Source organism: Armigeres subalbatus, chromosome 3 (genome assembly GCF_024139115.2).
Source record: "Armigeres subalbatus isolate Guangzhou_Male chromosome 3, GZ_Asu_2, whole genome shotgun sequence".
Taxonomy (NCBI): domain Eukaryota; kingdom Metazoa; phylum Arthropoda; class Insecta; order Diptera; family Culicidae; genus Armigeres; species Armigeres subalbatus.
The window spans coordinates 227,480,102-227,503,788 of NC_085141.1; the positions used below are offsets into that span (position 1 = coordinate 227,480,102).

The following is a 23,687-nucleotide window of genomic DNA, read 5'->3' on the forward strand; positions in this document are numbered from 1 at the left end:
TAAATAATCATTTTTTTCCGCAAATTCCTCGATAATAAGGACTGCTCCCAGAACTACTATCGAGAACTGCCAGAGCATTGCGCCTTCTATGGAATAGAAGTGGAAAATACCTGTACTATTCATGGAATCTGCTGAAAACCAGATCGCAAAACAATTGTTTGCGATTTTCGCCCTTATGAAACAACAATGTCTAATTTCAAATTCAAATAGCATTATTTGAGCCCTGGTGTGTTTTCACGAAGTTTGAGCAGCCGCATGCCCAGTTTCATTTTAATTGGTGTTGTGGCCCTGCTCTTCCTGTTCTGACCCCTGAATTTGGCTCTGTTCGGAGTGTCAGAAGGTCAATTTCAATTGCAAACAGAATTTTTTGAGCTCCTAATGTATTTTCATACAGTTTGGCCAGCCGCATACGCAGTTTCATCGTTATTGGTGTTATGGCCCTGCTCTTCCCATTTTGACACCTGAATCTGTTCTAAATTTTAGAAGGTCAATTTCAATTGCAAACAGAATTCTTTGAGCTCCTGTTATATTTTCATGAAGTTTGAGCCACATTACCAGTTTCATTGTAATTGGTGTTTCTCTGACTTTTCTATTTTGACCCCTGAATCCGATCTGGGCGACATTTTAGAAGCTTAAATTCAGTTGCAAGAAAAAATCTTTGAGCTCCTGTTGTATTTTCATGAAGTTTGAGCCGCATGATCAGTTTCATTGTAATTGGTGTTATCGCTTCTGCTTTCCCCATTTTGACCCCTGAATCCGGCCCTGGCTGATATTTTAGAAGCTCAAATTCAATTGCAAACAGAATTTCTTGAACTCCTCAAAACCAAACCAGCCGTCATCAAGCGATTATGATTTGCACTATGAAGAAAATTTGTCTTGGTTTAACCATTTCTTCTAATTGTGGTTTTGGAAAGAGCTGAATCATTTTCCATAATGCGCCTTTTTAGTTACTAACAGCAACAAATCCAATCTTGAGATTAAATTTCACATGATACTGATACTGTCGTCATCCATGTGAATATTTTTTTTGAAGCATCTCTTCTTCTGTTGTGACCGCTACCAACGCCAGAGAAAATGAAACGGTGGGTTTAAGGGTCCGAGGCTTACATCATTTTGATGTCCGTGTTTGGAATGCGGAAACGGAATTGGTTGGTTCTGATATTTTTACTGGGTAGGGCAAGAATTGAAATATTTAATAGTTCATCATCATATATATAATAGCCCTGTTTGTCTGTCCGGTGACTAGCCAACCAGATGCAGCACGCGGGGAAATTCTCACAAAAAATAAAATATTTGACACTTCAATTCTTCAATTCAATTCAATTCAGATGCAAAAAACAAAACCAGTGACAATCTTAGACAACCAGACACAGCATTTGATGAAAAAAATCACAGACAACAGACGTTGATAATTTTGATTTTTTTAATGCATGAATTAATGAACCGTTTATATTGCAAAAAAATCACTTGCCATGGGCGCTACTGCGTCCACAAATAAACTAGTTGTAAATAATCAAAAGTTTCAAATAAATTGACAAATTGCTGGAGTGTTTCCGAGTCGATTGTTATATAAATCTTCAAAATCACTGAAAGACAAAGGCTCTATAAACGTTCAAAATTTCGTGACGGTCCCCAATTTTATATTCTGATTTGATACTCAGTACCTTCGGGTAAGACGATGTCAATGTAAAATTTAATATAATATCATCCACGTTTCACCAAACATTATCCACGTCGTAAAAACATGTTTAGTATATTACATCAAAGTGACAAAAAGCGACGTAATTGTATTTTGACTTCGAAATAAACCGATGTAATATTTTTGGTACGTAAAATTGGTTAATGTATTTTTATAACGCCGTAAAACCAGAGGCGACTCGTCCATACGTTCTACCTGTTCATGGAACAGGTAACCATTTTTAGGTCAGAAGTAGGAAATTAATATCTTGGCAATTAATTATTAGGGCAAATAATTTACTCAGTAAATTTTAACAAAGTTTCGCGTAATATTTCCAATGATTTTAACATCTAAACATCTAAAGAAACAAAATATTTCGTAGGCAGATCAAGTTAACGCCACATGCTTGGCGTACAGTCAAATTGCAGCTAAATGTGTGTTTCCCCGACACACCACACCCCATCACATAGAAAGCTTTTGCCATTCGTACGATCCATAATGAAGAACCAACAGCAGCGCTGCTAGAAGTCAAATTTAAAGTTTTGCGCCATGACAAATGATTTGAAATAATTTCCTTCTTGATATGCTCACTCGTTCTCCGCGCGCAGAGAACCAGCGTGAGCGTTGCCAGCATTCCCCGTTTCCTCATATCATCCTCTTTCGCATGTGAAGCAAGCACGTTTAGATGCAAGTTCTGCTATGCGCGCAGCAGGAGTCAAACCCGTTCGACGCGCTGCGAGAACAATCAACGACGCGATGCACCTTCGGTTAGACTCGATCGTAGTGTCGGGCTGTGCTTTGCCGAAAGGCGCACCGCGCACGCTTTCGTTCATACTTCGATGATTGGAAACAGTTTGTTTTTCTTTTTTCTCCTGATGAATATGCAATGCATCAAGAACAATATTAAACTAATGTTTGCGTTTTCAAAAGAGACATTAAATAATGCTTTTTTACGAATACTCAGAATCGATCAATATAGAGAAAAAGTATAGTTTTCACTAAATTTGAAGAATTAAATAACTGGAACACATTTCAACTTCTAAATGTGACTCATTAGACGTCACAATCTGGGGTCGCATCAAACAATAATTGTATAATTTACAATGTTGTGAAAACTCATATGTGAATATGTACGTTCAGTACGCTAGACTATTCACATATGATTTTTCACAACATTGTAAATTAATGTCCAAGTCGGTGGTTTAATCCCCGGAAATAGGCAATTAACTTTGATTGAACTGAATAATTGTATAATTATATACTATTATTATTATACTAATAATGGTTAATAACATTTCTTTCATAGCAACAAAATATGTGAGAGTTTAAATATTAGCGGCGATGGGACCCGTGTACCCCGAATGGTGGAATGAGCCGATGTGAAAGATCTCTATTCTGAGCAATATCCAGTTATTGCCAACTGTTATCAAGTTAGATTTCAGACGATTTGCGAGAGTTTAGAATTTCAAGTGCATCTAAATTTAAAACATTTTTGTAACAAAAGAGATTAATAAGCTATTTATTGTTTTGTAAATCCTATCTATTTAAATTGTTTTTTTTCCAATATTGTACATATAGTTGTACAAGAAAAGGTTGTAATATTAGATTAAATGCACAACTTTTATTCGAAAACACTCAGCTAGATGAATATTTTTTTATTAGCATGGTAGAACAGGTGTAGCAAAAGTCCACGAGACGCCCCTGCGTAAAACCCCTGCTCTGTCGAAGTCCCTGCTAAATCGAATGATTTACGTTTTCCCAAGATACTGCACATTTATGTGGTTTTTCATCACGTTTATGCGATGTTTTACGTGAATATTGGGATCTGTGCGATGTTTTACTCAGATTTTAGAAACTATGCCTTTTTAAATATTTCTTTTTATGTGATTTTCTCACGTGATTGTTTACGCGCATTCTGAGTTTTGATCGATTTTGGGATTCAATCGCTATTCTCATTGCGATTGGCTGTTTTCAATTGGTTGCATGTATAATGGATTCCTCCGAAAGTGTACCCAGAAACATTGCTGGACAAATTCCCGGACCAAATTCTGAAGGGAAAACAAGAAAACTTCCATCAGAAATTTTACACAGGATTTCGTGAAGAAATTCACAGATTATTCAGCAAGTCCTTCGACAATGTCTCCAGGAATTCTTCCAAAAATGTTTTCAGCGAGTCTCCGAGTCTTCCACGAATGCTTACAGCAGTTTTTCCTGCATTTTCTCCGGCAATTCCTCCGAAAACAACTTCAAGATTTTTTTTGCGAGTCATCCGGAAATTCTACATGGAATTTCATCAGAAAAACTTTCGGGAGTTCTCTCAGGAATTATTCCATACATTTTTTCGGGAGTTCCTCTGAAAATTCATTCGGGAATTTCTCCAAAAATTCCTCCGGAATTTTTCCCTAGATTCTGTAGGGGGTTCTCACGAACAATCCTAAAAAAAATCTGCGATTTCTTCCAAACATTTTTCTGCGAATGCCTCCAGGAATTCTACCTGTTATTGCTCCTGGAATCTCTATAGGAATTCCCACTAGAAAGTCTTTTGGGAGTTCCATCAGGAATTCTTTCGTAAGTTTTTTCAGGAATTTCTCCGAAAGCTCATGCATAAATTCTTCCATAAATTCTTCTGGGAATTCCTCCAGAACTTCCTCCAAAAATTCTTCTTTCTTTTATCAGTAATTCCTCCTGGGTTTCCTCCTGAAATTCCTTCAGGACTTTTTTCCGTAAATTCATCCTTTGGAAATAACTGATAATTCATCCAGAATTGTCCAGGAATTCCTCCGAAAGTTCCTCTAGAAATCCCTCGGATATTCCTCCACTACTTCTTCCGGCATTTCCTTCAGGACTTCTTCCGGAAACTTCTCCAGGAATTCCTCCAGAAATTCCTCAGGGAATTCCTTCAAGATTCCTCAGGGAATTCATCTAGGAATTCATTTCGGAAATACTCCTATAAATCCTTCCAGAAACCATCCGAGAATTTCTTCCGGAAACCCTTCAGGAAATCCATCCGGAAATTTCTTCGGGAATTCATCGAAGAATTCCTATGGGAATCTTTCCACGATTTTTTTCCGTAAATTTCTACATGATTTCTTCCAGAAATTTCACCACCTCCTGGATTTCCTCCAGGAATTCCTCCGGGCTTCCTCCAAGATTTCCTCCGTCGAAGAATTCCTCCACGATTTCCTCTGCAGATTCCTGTAAGATTTTCTCCAGGAATTCTCCCGGAAATATGTCCAGGAATTTTTTTTCGGAAATTCCTCAAGGAATTCCTTTGAAAATTCTTAAATAAACTTCTTCGGAATTTCCTCCAAGAATTCCTCCGGAATTTTCTTCAGGAATTCCTTCCGGAATTCCTCTGAGCCTTGAGAAGCGTAGTGTATTGTGTGAGGAAGATACACCTTTCTTTTGGCCCAGTGAGAGTTTCCCGAGTTCTTAGTGTTTTCTTGATTTTAAAAAGCTTAAATCTTAAATAACTTAAATAACTGTTGTTACTCAATACTGTAGATTGTTGAACCTGAGTTTGTAATCCTCCGATCGTAAGTTATTAGGAAATTATAAAAATATTGCATTAGTAAATATGTAAGTAGCCATTGTGAAACTATTTATTCTCTCAGAGTAAATCTTTGCGAGAGTTTTCCTTCTGGCAGAAGTATGTATCCATGTGTTCAGTTGTTTCGACGAACAAATCCGTTAATGTGTTAGTTCAGCTTAACAGTGATTTCTACGATATTGATACCACTGACCGTCACATTGAACCTGTTCTTAACCACAAGAACAAAAAGTTCATAGTAACAGCGGTGATGTATTATTTGTATTATCTATCAGTGATTTGCTGTTCTCTATACGCGTGATTTACGTTTAATTCATCGCATTGACAAACCACAAAAACATTTCTGCATCGAGTTTCATCGATTTATCACACTCCTATTGTGTGCTGCAAATTGATGTATATGTGTTTGAGCACATAGGTAAAATGTATCTACCCCTACCATTATCATTATCGTTTCATCTTTGTTCCCAATCAGTGCATTGCCTTGTTAAATCGGACATTTCTTAGATATATTTTATATTAAGGATAATTCATTTCATTTATTCAGACTAAGGCCGAAGTGGCCTGTGCGGTATATAAGAGTCTTCTCCATTCGGCTCGGTCCATGGCTACACGTCGCCAACCACGCAGTCTACGAAGGGTCCGCAAGTCATCTTCCACCTGATCGATCCACCTTGCCCGCTGCGTACCTCGCCTTCTTGTGCCCGTCGGATCGTTGTCGAGAACCATTTTCACAGGGTTAATGTCCGACATTCTGGCTACGTACCCGGCCCACCGCAGTCGTCCTATTTTCGCGGTATGAACGATGGATGGTTCTCCCAACAGCTGATGCAACTCGTGGTTCATTCGTCTCCTCCACGTACCGTCCGTCATCTGCACCCCACCATAGATGGTACGCAGCACTTTCCTCTCCAAAACTCCAAGTGCGCGTTGGTCCTCCACGAGCATCGTCCAGGTCTCGTGTCCGTAGAGGACTACCGGTCTAATGAGCGTTTTGTAGATTGTCAGTTTGGTACGGCGGCGAACTCTATTTGATCGGAGCGTCTTGCGGAGTCCAAAGTATGTACGATTTCCAGCCACTATGCGTCTCCGAATTTCTCTGCTGGTATCATTTTCGGCAGTCACCAGTGAGCCCAAGTACACAAATTCTTCTACCACCTCGATTTCGTCACCACCGATGCAAACTCGCGGTGGGTGGCTCACATTGTCTTCTCTTGAACCTCTTCCTATCATGTACTTCGTCTTCGACGAATTGATGACTAGTCCGATCCGCTTGGCTTAACTCTTCAGTCTGATGTAGGCTTCCTCCATCTTCTAAAAGTTACGTGCCATAATATCTATGTCGTCGGCGAAGCCAAATAGCTGGACGAACTTATTGAAAATTGTACCACTCGTGTTAATCCCTGATCTTCGTATTACCCCTTTCAAAGCGATGTTGAATAGCAGACACGAAAGACCATCACCTTGCCGTAACCCTCTGCGGGTTTCGAAGGGACTCGAGAATGCCCCTGAAACTCGAACTACGCACATCACCCGATCCATCGTCGCTTTGATCAACCGTGTCAGTTTATCCGGAAATCCGTGTTCGTGTATTAGCTGCCATAACCGGTCCCGATCGATTGTATCATATGCGGCTTTGAAGTCGATAAATAGATGATGTGTGGGCACGTTGTATTCGCGGCATTTCTGCAGTACTTGGCGAATGGCGAACACCTGGTCCGTGGTGGAGCGTTCGCCCATAAAACCCGCCTGGTACTGCCCCACGAACTCTCGTGCAATTGGTGCTAGTCGACGGCATAAAATTTGGGAGAGTACCTTGTAGGCGGCGTTCAGCAATGTGATTGCGCGGTAGTTGCTACAATCCAGCTTATCACCGTTTTTATAGATGGGACACACGACACCTTCCATCCACTCCTGCGGCAAAACTTCCTCCTCCCAAATCTTGGTAATGACCCAGTGCAGCGCTCTAGCCAGTGCCTCACCACCGTGTTTAAATAGCTCTCCTGGTAGTTGGTCAACCCCAGGGGCTTTGTTGTTCTTCAGCCGGCCAATATCCTCCTGGATTTCCTGGAGATCCGGAGCCGGTAGAATTATGTCCTGCGCGCGTTCCCCCAGGTCCATCACCATACCGCCATCTTCGTCTGCCACATCGCCATTCAGGTGCTCTTCGTAGTGCTGCCGCCACCTTTGGATCACCTCACGCTCGTTCGTAAGAAGGTTCCCGTTTATGTCCTTACACATATCAGGCTGTGGCACGTGGCCCTTACGTGAACGGTTCAACTTCTCATAGAACTTTCGTGTGTTATTAGCGCGGTACAGTTGCTCCGTCTCTTCACGGTCTCGATCTTCCTGCTGACGCTTTTTCCTCCGGAAAATCGAGTTTTGTCTGTTCCGCGCCTGTTTATGTGCCTCGTTTGCCCTCGTGCGGTGTTGCAGCAATCTCGCCCATGCTGCAATCTTCTCTTCTACTAACTGTTTACATTCGCCGTCATACCAGTCGTTTCTCTGATCCGGGGGCATCGTGCCAAGTGCAGCGGTTGCGGTGCTACCAACGGCGGATCGAATATCTCTCCAGCCATCTTCAAGAGTCGCTGCGCCTAGCTGCACTTCCGTTGGGAGTGCCACTTCCAGCTGCTGCGCGAATTCTTGGGCTAGTCTACCGTCTTGTAGACGCCCAATATTAAGCCGCGGCGTCCGACTTCGACGCGTGTTGTACACCGTCGAGAGTTTTGAGCGCAGGCATACTGCAACGAGGTAGTGGTCGGATTCAATATTCGCACTGCGGTAAGTGCGGACGTTCGTGATGTCGGAGAAGAATTTACCGTCGACTAGAACGTGGTCAATTTGGTTTTCCGTTTCTTGGTTAGGTGATCTCCATGTGGCCTTGTGGATATTTTTGCGGGATACTGGTAGAATAATTTCCAAAGTGTTTCTTTTCTATCTTTATTTGTCGGATCAATTATGTCCCGCTCACGGTAAGCTACTATATCTGCGATATAAACGTGAAGCGTGATGTATTTTAAATAATTACTAAACGTTTTCAGTGCTGACTTGCCTGCAGCATGCTCCAAGCCTTCTAAAGATGGCGAAAAACTGCATGAATCCGGTATCGACTCTATTAACATGGATGTCGGTGGTGAATATGAATCGTCTATCGCTGCAAACGTAGTGAACGTATCGGCTCCATGTGACAACGTTAACCCTACTGGTTCAAAAGACGACGTTCTGGTGATGTGTCTCAGAAAATGAAGCTGAACCAGGAACTCGCTCTCGTCGGTCAGGATTCTGACACTCCAAAAACTAAGTTCGCTTCGGTAAGCCGTACTCGTGAATTAACTTCGGAAGACCTGAATGAACTTCTTTGTAAGATGTATCCGAGGCTGGACAAAATACTTCATGCAAATTTCATCCCAAAATTCTGCGGGCGCGGTATTTCGTCTGGTAGAATTTGGTTTGAATGCATGGATATGGAATCTCGCTGTTGGATGGAGAAGCAGGTCAAGGAGATTTCCAATACATGGTCGAGAGGAAGTTTCGATGTAATCGAATATGGGTTCCAGCTCCTCCACTACAACGCGTCTGTGTCTCGATTCCATGGTAAGTAGTCGAGCGTACTCCTGCGCAACTCGTTGTATCGCGATTGGATAGCCTGAATCCTCATCCTGGAGTTAACGGCAGGACTTTATTCAAGGCGGTGAAGCCCTGGGAGGGGAAGAGGTTATTCATTTTTGGCCTCGATGATGAGGCTCTAGATCTCTTGGAACACAATGAATTTGAACTGTTCTATGCTTTCAACAAACTTACGGCTTTTAAATATACAAATAGAAAGTACATTATTAAAGCATGCTTCCAACTAGTGTTACGTTTTATATTTGCACTACAATGAAGAACTAAAATGGACTTTGTAATGAAATTATGTAAAATAAAATCTTGCAAATCCTGCATAGCACGTATTTTGTTATTTTTAACCTGAAAAAAATGAACAATCCGCACAAAGCGTGACTCCTTGAAGCGTTTTTTTGTCGTCTTTTTTTTACAAAAGATTTTTTTTATTCACACTTGTTTATTGACTTTATCTTTCTATCATTCTCGATGGTTTCTCTTATAGTGATTTCTTCTCAGGTAAATGATGAAAAAATTGAGATTTAGCACAAAGGGCCCGCCTGTGTTGGCCTATGTGCTTTGGGCGTTAAACGTTCACTCCACCCTTACTGATACCTGATACCTGTAAGATTTCCTCCAGGATTTCCCCCGGAAATTCGTCCCGGAATTTTTCCAGGATTTTTTTTCGGAAATTCCTCCAGGAATTCCTTCAAAAATTCTTAAAGAAACTTCTTCGGAATTTCCTCCAAGAATTCCTCCGGAATTTTCTTCAGGAATTCCTTCCGGAATTTCTCTGAGCATTCCTCCGTGAATAGTGTGATGCGTGGAAGAAGTAAGACGGTAGAAGAAAGAAGGAAGAAAAAGAAGAATTAAGTAAGAAAGAAGAAAGAAGAAGGATGAAGATAAAAGAAAGAAGGAAGTAGGAAGAACTAATAAAAAAGAAGGAATGAGGAAGAAAGAATAAGGAAGAAGATAGAAGAAATAACGAAGAAGGAAGGCGGAAGAAGGAAGAAGAAAGAAAGAAAAAGAAAAAAGGATGTGTGGAATAGGAAGAAGGAAGAAGAATGAAGGAAGAAGAAATAAGGAATAAAGGAGAAAGAAAAAAGAAGAATGAAGAAGACAGAACAGAGAAGAAAAGAAGAAGAAAGAGGGAACAAAGACGAAAGAAGAAGAAAGAAGAAAGAGCGAAGAAGAAAAAAAAGAGAAAGAAAAAAGAAGAAAGTATAAGGTGGAGGAACAACTTTTAATTTCTCACGTTTTGTTTTTTTCTGCTTATTCGGCCTAATGGCCATGCGGCCATAGGTACCCCTTCGATATTTTATATTCATTGAGGTACCCCCTATTGTTTTTTTTTGCTGTAAATGAATATGGAAACCGGACCTGAAAATTAACTCAATATATGGCTCTTCAAAATGTTGTATGAAATCTTCGTTATTCTGTAAAACTTTGCAATTCAAATTAAATTTACACATCAAGCTTTCTATAAAGACTTTGATGACCATTGTAGGCTTCCGAGCCTCTTCAAAGTAAGCTTGAAAGGAGGCTTCCGAGCCTCTCAAAAGGAGGCTTCCAAGCATCTTGAAAAGGAGGCTTCAATACCTCTTGACGGGAGGTTTCCAAGCTTTCTGAAAGAAGGTTTCCGAGCCTCTTGAAAGGAGGTTTGGAAACCTCTTGAAAGGAGCTTTCCAAACCTCATAAAAGGAGGTTTCCAAACCTCTTAAAAGAAGGTTTCCAAACCTATTGAAAGGAGGCTTCCGAGCCTCTTGAAAGGAGCCTTCCAAGCCTCTTGAAAGGAGCCTTCCGAGCCTCTTGAAAGGAGCCTTCCGAGCCTCTTGAAAGGAGCCTTCCGAGCCTCTTGAAAGGAGCCTTCCGAGCCTCTTGAAATGAGCTTTCCGAGCCTCTCGAAAGGAGCTTTCCGAGCCTCTCGAAAGGAGCTTTCCGAGCCTCTTGAAAGGATCCTTCTGAGCATATTGGAAGGAGCCTTCTGAGCTTCTTGAAAGAGCCTTCCGAGCATCTTGAAAGGAGGCTTCAGGACTCTTGAGATGAGGCTTTCGAACCTCTTGAAAGAAGTCCTCCGAGCCTCTTGTAAGGAGGCTTCTGAGCCTCTTGAAAGGAGGCTTCTGAGCCTCTTGAAAGGAGGCTTGAGCCTCTTGAAAGGAGGCTTCTGAGCCTCTTGAAAGGAGGCTTGAGCTTCTTGAAGGGGGGCTTCTAAGCCTCTTGAAAGGAGGCTTCCGAGCCTCTTGAAAGGAGGCTTCCGAGCCTCTTGAAAGGAGGCTTCCGAGCCTCTTGAAAGGAGGCTTCCGAGCCTCTTGAAAGGAGGCTTCCGAGCCTCTTGAAAGGAGGCTTCCGAGCCTCTTGAAAGGAGGTTTCCAAGCCTTTTGAAAGGAGGCTTCCGAGCCTCTTGAAAGGAGGCTTCCGAGCCTCTTGAAAGGAGGCTTATAAGCTTACGAGTTATCAACGAAGTTACTGAGCCTTCACGCCTCTCAAATAGAGGTTTTCAGACCTCTTAGTTTTAGATTTAAGTCGTTAAAATTTTTGTTCTTTTAATCTTTTGTTGCACAGACCATCATACACTATGCAGGTTGTAGTGGGCAGGATTCGATAGGTTTTGATTTGCTGACCGCCATGCATAATACAATACAAAGTTTTGAAATCTAAAAATACATAAATATTAAAACAATATCAATAAGTTTTATTGGAATTGTAATACATCCGCCATTACGCATTTTGGTCCGAGGTACCCCCTGGGGCCGGCAAAGGTACCCCCAGGGGTACATGTACCCCAGGTTGAGAACCGCTGTTCTATTGGGACGTAAATCGATGTAAGCGATTCTTACGTGACGCTAGAAACAAATTAGGGTTAGAGATAGGGGATCACGAGTTCTGCAATTTAGTTCAAAGTATGTAGTTGCCCGGTTTTTGAAAATATCCTGACTCAACCAACTTGTATTTACTACAAGCTTTTTATGCGCAATCGTGAGTTATTAAATTTTTAGACTTGAATTCAGAAGTCTTACAATTTTCCTATTTCAAATTTGTTTATACATTCAAAGGTCTGTAGACATTTAAATTTATTGCTTTTTAAATTTGTAGATTTTTAGATATTTACATTTTTAGTTTCTTAGGTGTTTTAATTTCTATATTCGTGGATTAATCGCACTGTAGGTGGTAAGCAGCACTTTCCTTCAAAGATTCCAAGTGCGTGTTGGTCATCTACGAGTATTTGAGCTAATCACAGCGGACTTCATTAATTGAATTTGATTGGCTTTTCTCGGTGACTTTATAACGGTAACTGTTACAACACTTTTATACTGTGTACTTTTCTTCAGCCATCATCAGACGTCTAAAATTACTAACAACATTTCCTTTGCCAACTGATATAGTCTAGCTTGAGCTAATCACCGTGAACTTCAGGTTGGTCGGCCTCTACGAGCATTGTCCAGTTCTGTCCGTAGAGAGCTACCGGTCTAATGGGCGTCCTCAACGATTCGTGCAAAAGTTGTTGCTGCGCTCTCGAAAATATGATTTGAAATGCTTTCGTTGCTCCATTTGGTTTTAAAAAGTGCATATCTGGTTGATTACTTTTGTTTCACTCTGCCATCTTAATCTTTTACTAAAAGTAAAAACCCCATACCTACAAGTTCTGTGAGTGAAATAAACGAAAACAAGGACGAAAAATAAGCAGCAAAATGCTCTTTTTCTACTCAACTATGTATTGAACGTGCCACGTTTCTAATCTTTTATTTCTCATCCCATATCATGTTATTGCGAACGCTCTTTGTTACAGTTCAGATAGCGCAATTTCAGCATTGATTTACTTGCATTAATATTATCGATAGTGTTATGTGAAATTTTAACCTTTGTGAAGCTGAAATATGTACCACATCGCTTATTACATCGTTCATCACAGCTCTAAATGTATGGTAGGTGACGTGCAAGGTGCCCTGATATTTCATCCACCATATCTAGCTGGTTGAATTTTGCAGCTCTGGTTAGCAAACTCACATTCTCCTACGTCTACACTGTGGCTTGATTCCTGTTAAGGAAGGCATTCCTTTCGCCCAAACGGAGGAGCCACACGTTCGAGCCAAACAAACAGTTTGAAGGGGAGAATTCTAGCATATGCATACAACACAGTATGTAATACAGTTGGACTCGTAAATACAGCCATTTCAACAATAATGCGGTTATCGTAAAGACTTTTGATTGTGTTTATACTGTTTAGTCTATCTCTATATACGTTGCAGTCAAATCACACACTATACGTGTTCCTAATTTTAAAATTTACCGTAATTAATCTATGAACAAAAATATGTATTATTTGAGACCTTACTGTTGACGAAAACTTTACATAGAGAAGGGTAATATTGTCGACAGTTCAATAGGAAATATCTGTACTTCCAAATTGGCAAATTAAATAAAGCGAAACGTAGATGAATGAAATTTTATCAGAAATTATTTTCGTCTGTTGGATATGTATTGTTGCAGTAACATATTTTTATTATTACTACTCATATTTCTTGTAATGATATTTATTGTAATCAGTCTTCTAACGAAATGTTCATCTGCTGTAAAGCTTGGAAACGTTTGATCATAATTGGGTTTTACGGAACTTGTAAAATATGACATGCTGGAATTTCCTCACAATGTATCAAAATACTGCCGATATTGAATGTCTATTTCTCGTGTAAAATTGCAATGACCATGTCTTCTTATTCGCCACCTAATCCTCTTCTTCGTATCTCCATTCTTCACAGGTCGTCGGTGCAGCATGTGCCTACCGGGGATCATACACATTCTACAAGGGCGTTAAGATCACATTTTCCAGCAGAGACTCCTTGTCGACGGTTGCAGCCACAGCAACGACGGACGTGACAGGCGTGTCCGGTCCATCGACATCCTCGTTATCATCCTCGTCGCACCAAACATCGACCCCGTTGTCCACCGCAACCGGGACGGTACCATTGGTGACCGTACCTTCCGGTCAGCAGGGCCAGAAAAGCGCCAGTCAAAGTAGTTCCGACAGCAACACTAGTAGCAACAACAACAATAACAACAACAGCAAAACGCAAACCAACGCCAATGCGAAGCCAAAACAGACGCAACGAAAATGTGTCAGTGAAAATAACAGCACCGCGACCGGTGTGAATAATTTATGTAATGCCACGGCAGCGGAAAAAGAGTAAGTACTTGGGGTTCACCCACCCGGGAGGGCGGTGGAGTATTAGATATGTAGCGAGAAAAGGGAAAATTCAAAGTGGCGGCTGAACATAGCGGCTCTATGTTGGCGAGGGAATCGTATTATGAGTTTTGATCGTTTTCGGTTTTCATAGAGAGAGAGAAAGAATGCAAACCACTTGATGTGGAGGATTTTTAATAGGCATGATGCAGCCGTGATTCGATGGGTACGAATTTCAAGACAACTCACGTTAAAAATTTATTTGCCATGGCGCCTGAAATGCCAATGAAAACGATATTCAAATATTAAAACTTATCAAATAAAATTGGTGTCAGTTGAACTCATTTTAATGATTACCTTTTAGCATTATGTGGCTCAGCAAAAAATACCAAGTGTAACTTGGAGCACTGATTGCCTATTTTTTTCTGTGTAAGATTGTACAATTCTTACACAGAAACAAAAACTTCTACAGAAAAATTATTATGGCTTTTTAGTGGAATGTCTTCAACTGTCTACGTTTCGTAGTGGAATTAAATGGAAAGTACTAAACTTGTCCTAGACAGTTTAAAAACTTCTATATTTTGTTATTATTCCGAATTAGATGGATCTTTTTGCAAGCACAAAAAATAATGAAAAACAACCAGCGCTGGAAAACTAGTTACGTATAGAAAAATATACTTTTCCTATCGGACATGATTGTTTACCAACGAAGGAGTTTGCCGTACATCTGTAGTGTTCAGTATCAACATGCAAAAGAATTTGCTATAAGCCGTTTACATTAATGCTGTTTTTTGGCATTTCCTTTATGGAACGTACACACGGTCAAGCAGTTTGACCAACATTGACTCCACCTCTCGTTTATTTAAACATCCATCAAGTTATACCAACAGCGGCACGAACAATCAATTTATTCGACCAACAATATCACACACGAACGACTGAAGCGCCAACTTGAGCACCAACCATCAAAAAGTATATGAGGGTTTGTGCAACTTCACTACAAATGCTCAAACATGTTCGGCGAACCTTGGCTCCACCCCCGACAACTCAAACCAAAATCAAACCGTTTTAATTTTTTCCAACCGAGTCGCCAACTGTCAAATGGTTGTTCGAACAACTTCACACACGTTCAAACAAAGCAGCAACCGAAGCGTTTTCTTGGGGGCGGAGTCAATGTTTGTCAAACTGCTTGACTGGTGTGTACGTTGCATTATGTGCATTGTTTTCGTGTAGTCTTCAACAACATTTTTTGTTTGTACGAGATTAGTTTTGTTTGTTTCACCGAAAAACTTTATTCATCGATTTATATGGACTTTTTGAAGCATTTAAAAATAAGCATTAGATTTCCTGCGAATTTCAACCTAGGTCTTAGCCAGACCAGGTGTAACTTTATACTATTTTATTTGTTTTGTTTTCAAAATGTCAAACACGAAAAAAAATTGTTGTGTCATTATTGCACGAAACTGTCGATATAAATGAGAGTTACTTTTAGTCTCAATATCCGCAACATGATCATCATATTTATTATTTTGAGCGTCATTGATCTCTACCAGCCTCGCTGATGTTGTTTGTCTAGGTTATTAAAATTAAAATTATGACTCCAAACATCCACGTATTACGGTTTCAATCACAATCATATCTACATGCTGTTAGCTATTCAACATAAAAGTTAGCGTAATTGCGACTCAAATTAGGGTAAAGTGCCCAATAGTGGACCCCCAACCAATAGTGGACCCTTCAGACATTTTTTCATTATTACAGCACAATGGAAATATTTTGCTATGAAATTCCTTCGGGAGAACCTACCTTACAGTCCTATGATTTGATTACATGCATTGAAAATGCTCTGGAAAGTAAAATTAGTTGATTTTTTACAATTCTATAAAAAATGAACACGAGAGTGTCCATTATAGGAATATTTTGGGGGGTCCATAATAGGGAAGAAGAACGTCCCGAAACGAAACATGAAAATCAAATGAAGTGTCGACTATAGGAAAGCAATTTCCTATTATGGACCCCCAGGGGGTCTACTATAGGGCAAATTTAGTCCAACTTTAGAATGTTAATTTCAAAGAATAACGTCGAGTATTTGAGTGTTTTATGTATGTATCGTGAAGAGGAGATGCAGAGCTTGATGTTAGACATCACGCAAAATTAATATTTTGACAATTTCCACTCCTTATGCCAGGAAGAGCAAAATTTCGCTACTAGGGGGTCCACTATTGGGCATTTTACCCTACAAATTCAAAATAAAATATTGACATATTTTTTATCTTTCCACTTCTGCAGAAACCCGCGACCGATGGTGCTGGCCCTGGGCGATTGCTTCCCAGTACGGCCATGGTCGGACTCACCGATAGCGTGCCTCGCCGAGCTGCGGATGGTCTGGAAAGATCGCAACGAGCAATGCCTTTTGATTGCGCTTCGATTGTACTTCCTGCCCGAAAACACACCATCCGGCCGAAACTGCCATGGAGAGGTAAGTCCAACGAACACTTGCTGTCACTGGATGGTGTTGATATTCATGATTCAGTAGAATTTTCTATATTTTTTTTTCATGTCACTTCATCCGTGTACCCGCATTTCGAACAGATTTAAATTTCTTCACCGCTAACCACCGACTCTAATGTCAGCGGCATGCTAAATAGGTTTCTGAGCAGATGAGAGCCACATAGACTTTCAGTTTTGCTTCCAAAAGTTACGCCCCAACAACCAAATGACTGCAAAGTTTGTCAATTAGGGTGGGATAAGTTTGTCTTTCTTCCTACTAATGACTACCACAAATTTATTTTTCACTATGTAATTTTTGTGAGAAATAGTTTTATTTAAAAATGTTAAAATAATTTTTCTTAAAGGTAGTAACAAAGTATTGAGTGAAGTATTCGAGCGGTAGTTTTCATATTGTCCCACCCTTGTGCCTATAAGCATGTATTTCTGCTCACCGATTACCCTCTCGCTCCAGTTGCCACACTGTACTAACTTGTACCTCGTCCACGTTCAGCTGGGTGTAGGAATGGAAGATAACAGGGTGTGCATTTCAGATAATGGTGTTCAACATTAGAGAAAAAACGAAAGAGCTTCAATTTAAGTTTCCCTGTTCATAATACGTTCTGCTTCGATAATAGCTTCTATGTGAATCGGATAACATTTCTCCATCATATTGACAGAGGAACCACCCTGTTTAGTTTCTCCGCTGCGCATGGATGTATCCATGCCAATGACTGATGGAAGTGTGAAATCTGTTTCGATTAGTTCCAAAAGCTTATTCTCAATCTACATTTAATATCGAAGAACAACGTTTGCGATTACCACATCAGATTAGTTTTCTCGGGGTGGGCACTTGTATGTTTTCTTACAACTAGGCCATAAGAGAATTGCTTTATTTTCACTATCAAATCTCGAAAGAAAAGAACAAAGCGCCTATTTCTTTGATTTATTTTGCAAATTTGTTGAAAATAATCAAAGAAAAATAAGAAACAAACTAATCTGCTCTACATTTCTTCAATTTTGTTGAGATAAATATAGGCACTATGGAATGAGAAACCTGCACACTATTAACTGTAAATTGTATCTCTCGAACCAAATAAAGATTCCAGAAACATGACGTTGGTTTCATCATTTTCATGCCACAGTACCAATGCGGCTTTAGCCTTCGTCTTGTTTGGCACGGAAACAATATGTCCCATGACCTTGCTTCTTCTTTATTCTTCCGTGGAAAATGTGTTTGCTGAAATACTGTCTCTTAGTGCGTCACTTATCAATTCCAATTTGAGACACATTTTGATCAGTTTACGTAAGTAGCATTAGAGCAACGCCGCGAGACAAGTGTGATCTAATGCATGAGTGCGAACTCACCGTGATTCTAGTTGTGTAATTCGACATCGCATTATCAGTCGGTGCATCGATATATAATCGCATTCGTATTTTTATTCTGTTTGATTGTTAGCTTAATCTTTCATTGCTGCTATTTTTATTGATACGAAGCTCATTGACAGACCATACTAATTTCTACGAATTTTGCTTGCAATTTACATAATTAATGATGGTACCCTTGGAATTCGTAGGAAACACTTTGTGTCTCATAATCTTATTGCCCATTCACTCAAACCGCTCCGCTTTCGGTTTCCTCGCCCATCCATGTTCGGCTTGCTCTTTTATCTATCGTACATGCTCATGAAGGGATATGAGGGTGCTACGGGCAATACGATGATTTTGGGGCGTATCCACTTGGAAACAAATTATCTTTGGTGCACAGATCAGATTGAAATACAAATAATACAACAATTATTGTTTTACGGTTTAGGGTCATTTGGCGGAAGGGGTTATTTGGCCGAACGCCTTCTGGTAGAATAGTTGAAATTTGTTTTCTTATTAGGCGCTAAGCAGCGAGAAGTGAGTAAAGAAAAGTTGGCACTGTGTACATATTGAGAAATGACAAGTGAAGTGGGAAGTGAGTAGTGAGATGTGACAAGTGAGAAATCAGTTATAAAGTGGCGAGAAAGGAAATGTTATATGGAAGGAGTGAAGGGTGAAGTAAGAAGTAAATAGTAAGAAAGAAGCCTGAGGCGAGAAGTAAAAGTTCTCACTTACCACTTCTTACTTTTCATTCCTCATGTCTCAGTTTTTCTTATTTCTCACTTCTAATTGAGAAATCATGATTTTCTTTTTAAATTTTGAGATCAAATTTAATGAAGTTTTCCGGGAAAATTTCCTGAAATTTGTAGGAAGTTTTTAGAAGAATTCATTCCTCCTAAGGATGATTTTAACCACTGGATTTTCATTGAAAATTCAACTGGAAAGCTGCTCTGCATTTCCACTGAAAATTCTTCTGAATTCGCATTAAAAATTCATCTTAATTCTCACTGATATTCCATTTGAATTTTCAAATGGAATGAAATTCCACACAAATAATCTTAGAACTTCCGTTGGAAGTTTCTCTAACTTTTTTTCACATAAGCTGTTTGTCGTTGTCGTGCACTCTCTCCGGTGAACGAAGCTAGCATACACAACAGTTCTGTATGCAGTAGTGTTAGTTATTATTGAGTAGCAGATGCATTGTAGAGGTGAAAGTATTGTGCACCACAATAGAGTGAGACGCTGAGAGTTAATAAATGCCCGGAAACTCTGTGACAAGTGACAAGTTCCTGAGGGCGGTGTGCACATTTAACTGCTTGGTTCTTGCTGGTTGAATAACCATGGTGCTAAAAATTGAGGATATGATAAACTATGATAGTTTAGATACTTATTTTAAAAAATCAGCCTATTTCAAGCAACTATATTATAATTTCCAGAAACCTTGAATAAACGCTACTGATTTAGAAGTGCAATTACATATTAATGTACTTCTTCACCATCGCTTCTTCAAAGCGATAAACACATCAAATTTCGCTACTTGTTTATACAAAACCTCTCCTTAGAAATTAAATAGAGAGAATTTGTAGTCGGATATTGCGCGAAACATCCTTAAGAAATCGTGTAGAAGTATTGAAACACACGATAGAAACGGAAATTTAATTCAATTTTTTTTGCCAGTTCATCGTATATTTTTTATGTTTCAACGTTTATTCTAATTAACAATCTGCACTCAAATTATTCAAAACTTTAAGAGCTTTTTTAGATTCAATTATACATTGAAGCCTGGATGAAGTTTGATTTGTTAGGCCCAACATTATATAAAGAGCTTGCCGAAAGTTCAAAAACTTCTTAAACATAAAACAAATTATAATGGTGAACAGGTGTCGATTTTCATCACGCGACGCCTCTCTAAGAAAATCTTCGAAATTTACTCTGGAAAGTCTTCTGAATGTTTGAGGAATTTCATCTGGAAACTCTTTTAAATTTAATTTTTTTAATTTTCTCGGGATTTATTAGGGAAAATCTTCAAAATCAGGCATAATTTTTTCGGGATTTATTAGGGAAAATCTTTGAAATATCCTTGGGAAAGTCTTCGAATTTTCGTGAAATCAAACAGGATTTTTTTGAAAAACTTTCCGAGGAATCTCGGGAAATTCTTCGAAAATCCCTCGGGAATGCTTCGGAATGACTTTGGGAAGCTATTCAAAGTTCCCGCGGATTTTTTTTTTTGAAATTCCTCTGTAGATTCTTCACGAAACTCTTCGGGAATTTCTTTGGAATATCTTTGGAAAACCCTGCGGATCTTCCTGGAAAGTTTTTTGATTTTTTTTTTCGGGATTCTAGATCAACGGCGTGCCAGACTTTGAACAGGGTGCGCACAAAAATGTCTAAGGTAGCATGACGCCAAAAACTGTCGGCGGCGGCGTCAGCGTAGCCACACCTCTACTTCTAACTCCATATTCCTAATTTTCCACTTCCTCCCTATTACTCCTCAGTTCTCATTTAACACTTCGCACTTCGAATTTCTTACTTCACACTACGCACGCACAATCCGAGGAAATTTTTGAAGTAGGACTACGTCTTTTTCTATACTGGGGTACACTTTGCGATTGCGAGATTCGAAGACCGTGGGGGCAGCAGGGACAGCAGGGACAGCATGGACCATGTCCAAGGGCATGACGACCCTTCCCCAGCTGTCTGTGAGTCAGGGAGAACTGCCTAGGGCGTGGTGGGATTTAGCAGTGGGCTCTGCTAAAATCCCTCCCAAAAAACCACAAGTGCCCGTAAGCAGACTCTATCAAAGCGACTGTGTGCCGCTTCAAAAGCACAAGCCCAGGGAGTGCCAATTGGCATGGGGAGTGTCCCTACTTCGGTAGGGTAGCGCGTGAGCTGCTTCGGCAGGGAGTGAGTGATCTGTTTGTGCTGAGGCAGGAGTGTCATAGCGCGTCACCGCTATTGTCACCTCTAAGCGCAGCAGAAGTCTGAGTATGGACTGCACATGCTGAGGTAGGAGTGTCGTAGCATAGTATCGTGGATCGGACCATACATACCGCTATCGACACCTCGAGGCATGGCAGTGGAGTGTTAGAGTGAGTTGGGGAGTGTCCCTACTTCGGTAGGGTAGCGCGTGAGCTGCTTCGGCAGGGAGTGAGTGATCTGGTTGTGCTGAGGCAGGAGTGTCATAGCGTGTCGCCGCTATTGTCACCTCGAAGCGCAGCAGAAGTCTGAGTATGGACTGCACATGCTGAGGTAGGAGTCGAGGGACCTATCGACACCTCGAGGCATGGCAGTGGAGTGTTAGAGTGAGCACCCGAAAAAGGGTCACATGGAGCGAATGGTCTTTGGAGAAGCTGCTTCGGCGGCAGGGTAGCAGTGGGTTGTACCCACACACCTACAGTTGTGCACATGTGGTGCATGGGGAGTGTCCCTGCTTCGGCAGGGTAGCGTGTGGTCTGCTTCGGCAGTGGTGTGATTGATCTGCTCGTGCTGAGGCAAGAGTGTCGTAGCGTAATATCTGTAGGCCCAGGCAGTTGCCGCTATTGACACCTCGAGGCATGGCAGCGGAGCGCCCGGGAGAGCATCCAAGTAAGACTCAAATGGAGTGAATGGTGAGCGAGCACCCAAGTCAGTCTCGCATGGGACGAGTGCCTGTGTGAGCGATAATGAGCGAGTACGCTTAGTACTGCCATCCCCCCAGAAGTAGTTCTACGAGGTAGTTCCTGGGGGAAACGATGGTGGAGCCCAAGGGAGTCGGTATTACCGGTATGGTCGAGTCCGACACTCCAGTACACTTCCGTGTGGTAGTTTGGCAACTACAATGCACGTGTACTGGGTTAGTGTGTAAATGCATTCTCCCTCGTAAAAAAAAAAAAAAAAAAAGATTCGAAGACCGTCACGAAAATATGATAGACTTTGAACGTCAAATTATATATCTTCTCTCGGCCGTTTCTCAATGGATTTCCAATATTTTTGGACCATTCGATCGAGGATGAGTCAACGCTTTATTGTATTGTTCTAAAAATACTGATTTCAACTAATAAATATTGAAAATAGGCAAGCAATTTAGAAATAGTAAAACAACCAATCCCGTGCATGCATCTCAAGCACAGACATCAAAATCAAGCAACTTGTGGGTTTAGATCTAATACTCAGTTCGATCAAGATTTCTCCCTGGCGGACGCAGTGGAGCGGAAACAACTGCGCGATGGTACTGACAGCATTTTCAATGGAAAACCATCGCATGGATGATGGTCATTATCCAACCTCAACGAACCAGCATTTTATGTGAAGAAAAGGTTGATTACAAAAAATGTCGTTTTTTGGTATCCCGCGTGATGCAGTGGCGATGCTGAAAATGTATTTCAAATGGTGGCGCCTTACGGAAAAGTCATCGAGTTTGGTTGCAGTTAATTATTAGAGAAGCGCATTGGGGAAAAAATTTGTTCTTCTCAGGACCAGCATTTTCTGAACAGAAAGGGTTGATTGCAAAAAGGGTTTATTTCGGTGGCATCGCCGTGATAGCTTGATTGCTGTTAGTGATTTCATCCATTCGAACAAATTTAGTGCTTCATCTCCATCGCGCGCGCTGAGATTCTGCTACCCAAGGGCAACTTTCTGTCGTCGCCAAACGATTATGCTTTGTACTTTGAAGAAAATAAATCTCGGATCAACCTTCTTTTGTCTTCTTCTTCTTCTTCTTATTGGCATTACATCCCCACACTGGGACAGAGCCGCCTCGCAGCTTAGTGTTCATTAAGCACTTCCACAGTTATTAACTGCGGGGTTTCTAAGCCAGGTTACCATTTCTGCATTCGTATATCATGAGGCTAGCACGGTGATACTTTTATGCCCAGGGAAGTCGAGACAATTTCCAATCCGAAAATTGCCCAGACCGGCACCGGGAATCGAACCCAGCCAACCTCAGCATGGTCTTGCTTTGTAGCCGCGCGTCTTACCGCAGTTCATTTTCTGCGAACGGCAGCCAAATCGATAAAGACGCTACACTAGATGAAAATTTTTACAGCATCCACCCACAGGCGACCTTCGCTCAGACAGACCGACAGACGCCAAGCGACTTTATGTTTTGCACTATGAAGAAATTTCGTCTTGGGTCAAATTTATTTTGTAACTCTTTTCAACAAAACGTATTTGAATCATTATAGCTGATAACCAAATTCAGCATCTTGCGAGAATATTTCAAAGGATACTTTGAATGTTCAGTATCTCCCATGCTTCAGGACCACTCTCTGTAGAATCCCGTTCAAAATGGTTCGTACGCGCCGGAAAGCAGCTGACTTGTATCTAATAAAGTAATCCCATTTACCCCGCCTTTTCGTTAATCATTATGAGTGCACATCATATTTACACCCATATCAAATCACAAAGGGGCGGGGCTAACGGGCTTACTTTATTGAATACAAAAAAGCTGCTTCCGGGCGCGTGCGCGTGCGCATGCCATCGGACGAAGTGAAATTCCAACGCAAGGTTCTGACAAGCGTTTGATTTCAGTTAATTATTGGAAAGGCGCACTGGGGAAAGAAAATTGATTCTTCTCAGGACCAGCATTTTCCGAAGAGTAGGGGTTGATTGGAAAAATAGGCTACTTTGGTGCTGTAAATTCCATCCTTCCAAACTAATTTATTGAATTATCCCTTCCGTCGAGCGCTTATGATTCTGCTACCAGTTTAGCGCTTTCAAGAAAATTTATCTCGGATTAACCTTCTTTTGTATAAAATGTATAAATCGATTTCAATTGCAATGACTAACAGAAACAAAATCAAATAATCTTGCCAGAAAATGTCACTATCCGCCGATGACAGCCA

The 23,687-nt window shown here is 40.7% G+C and overlaps 1 protein-coding gene across 6 annotated transcripts in view; it reads left to right on the forward strand.

Annotated features, from left to right (window-relative positions):
- Window positions 1-23,687, forward strand: part of LOC134220547 (uncharacterized) — a 120,109-nt gene that overhangs the window by 44,456 nt on the left and 51,966 nt on the right. For all 6 annotated transcript variants that reach the window (XM_062699631.1, XM_062699636.1, XM_062699634.1 and 3 more), the window contains 2 exons: window positions 13,589-14,013; window positions 16,300-16,489. In XM_062699631.1, the coding sequence (XP_062555615.1) occupies window positions 13,589-14,013; window positions 16,300-16,489 (615 nt within the window). The remainder of the gene's footprint in view (window positions 1-13,588; window positions 14,014-16,299; window positions 16,490-23,687) is intronic.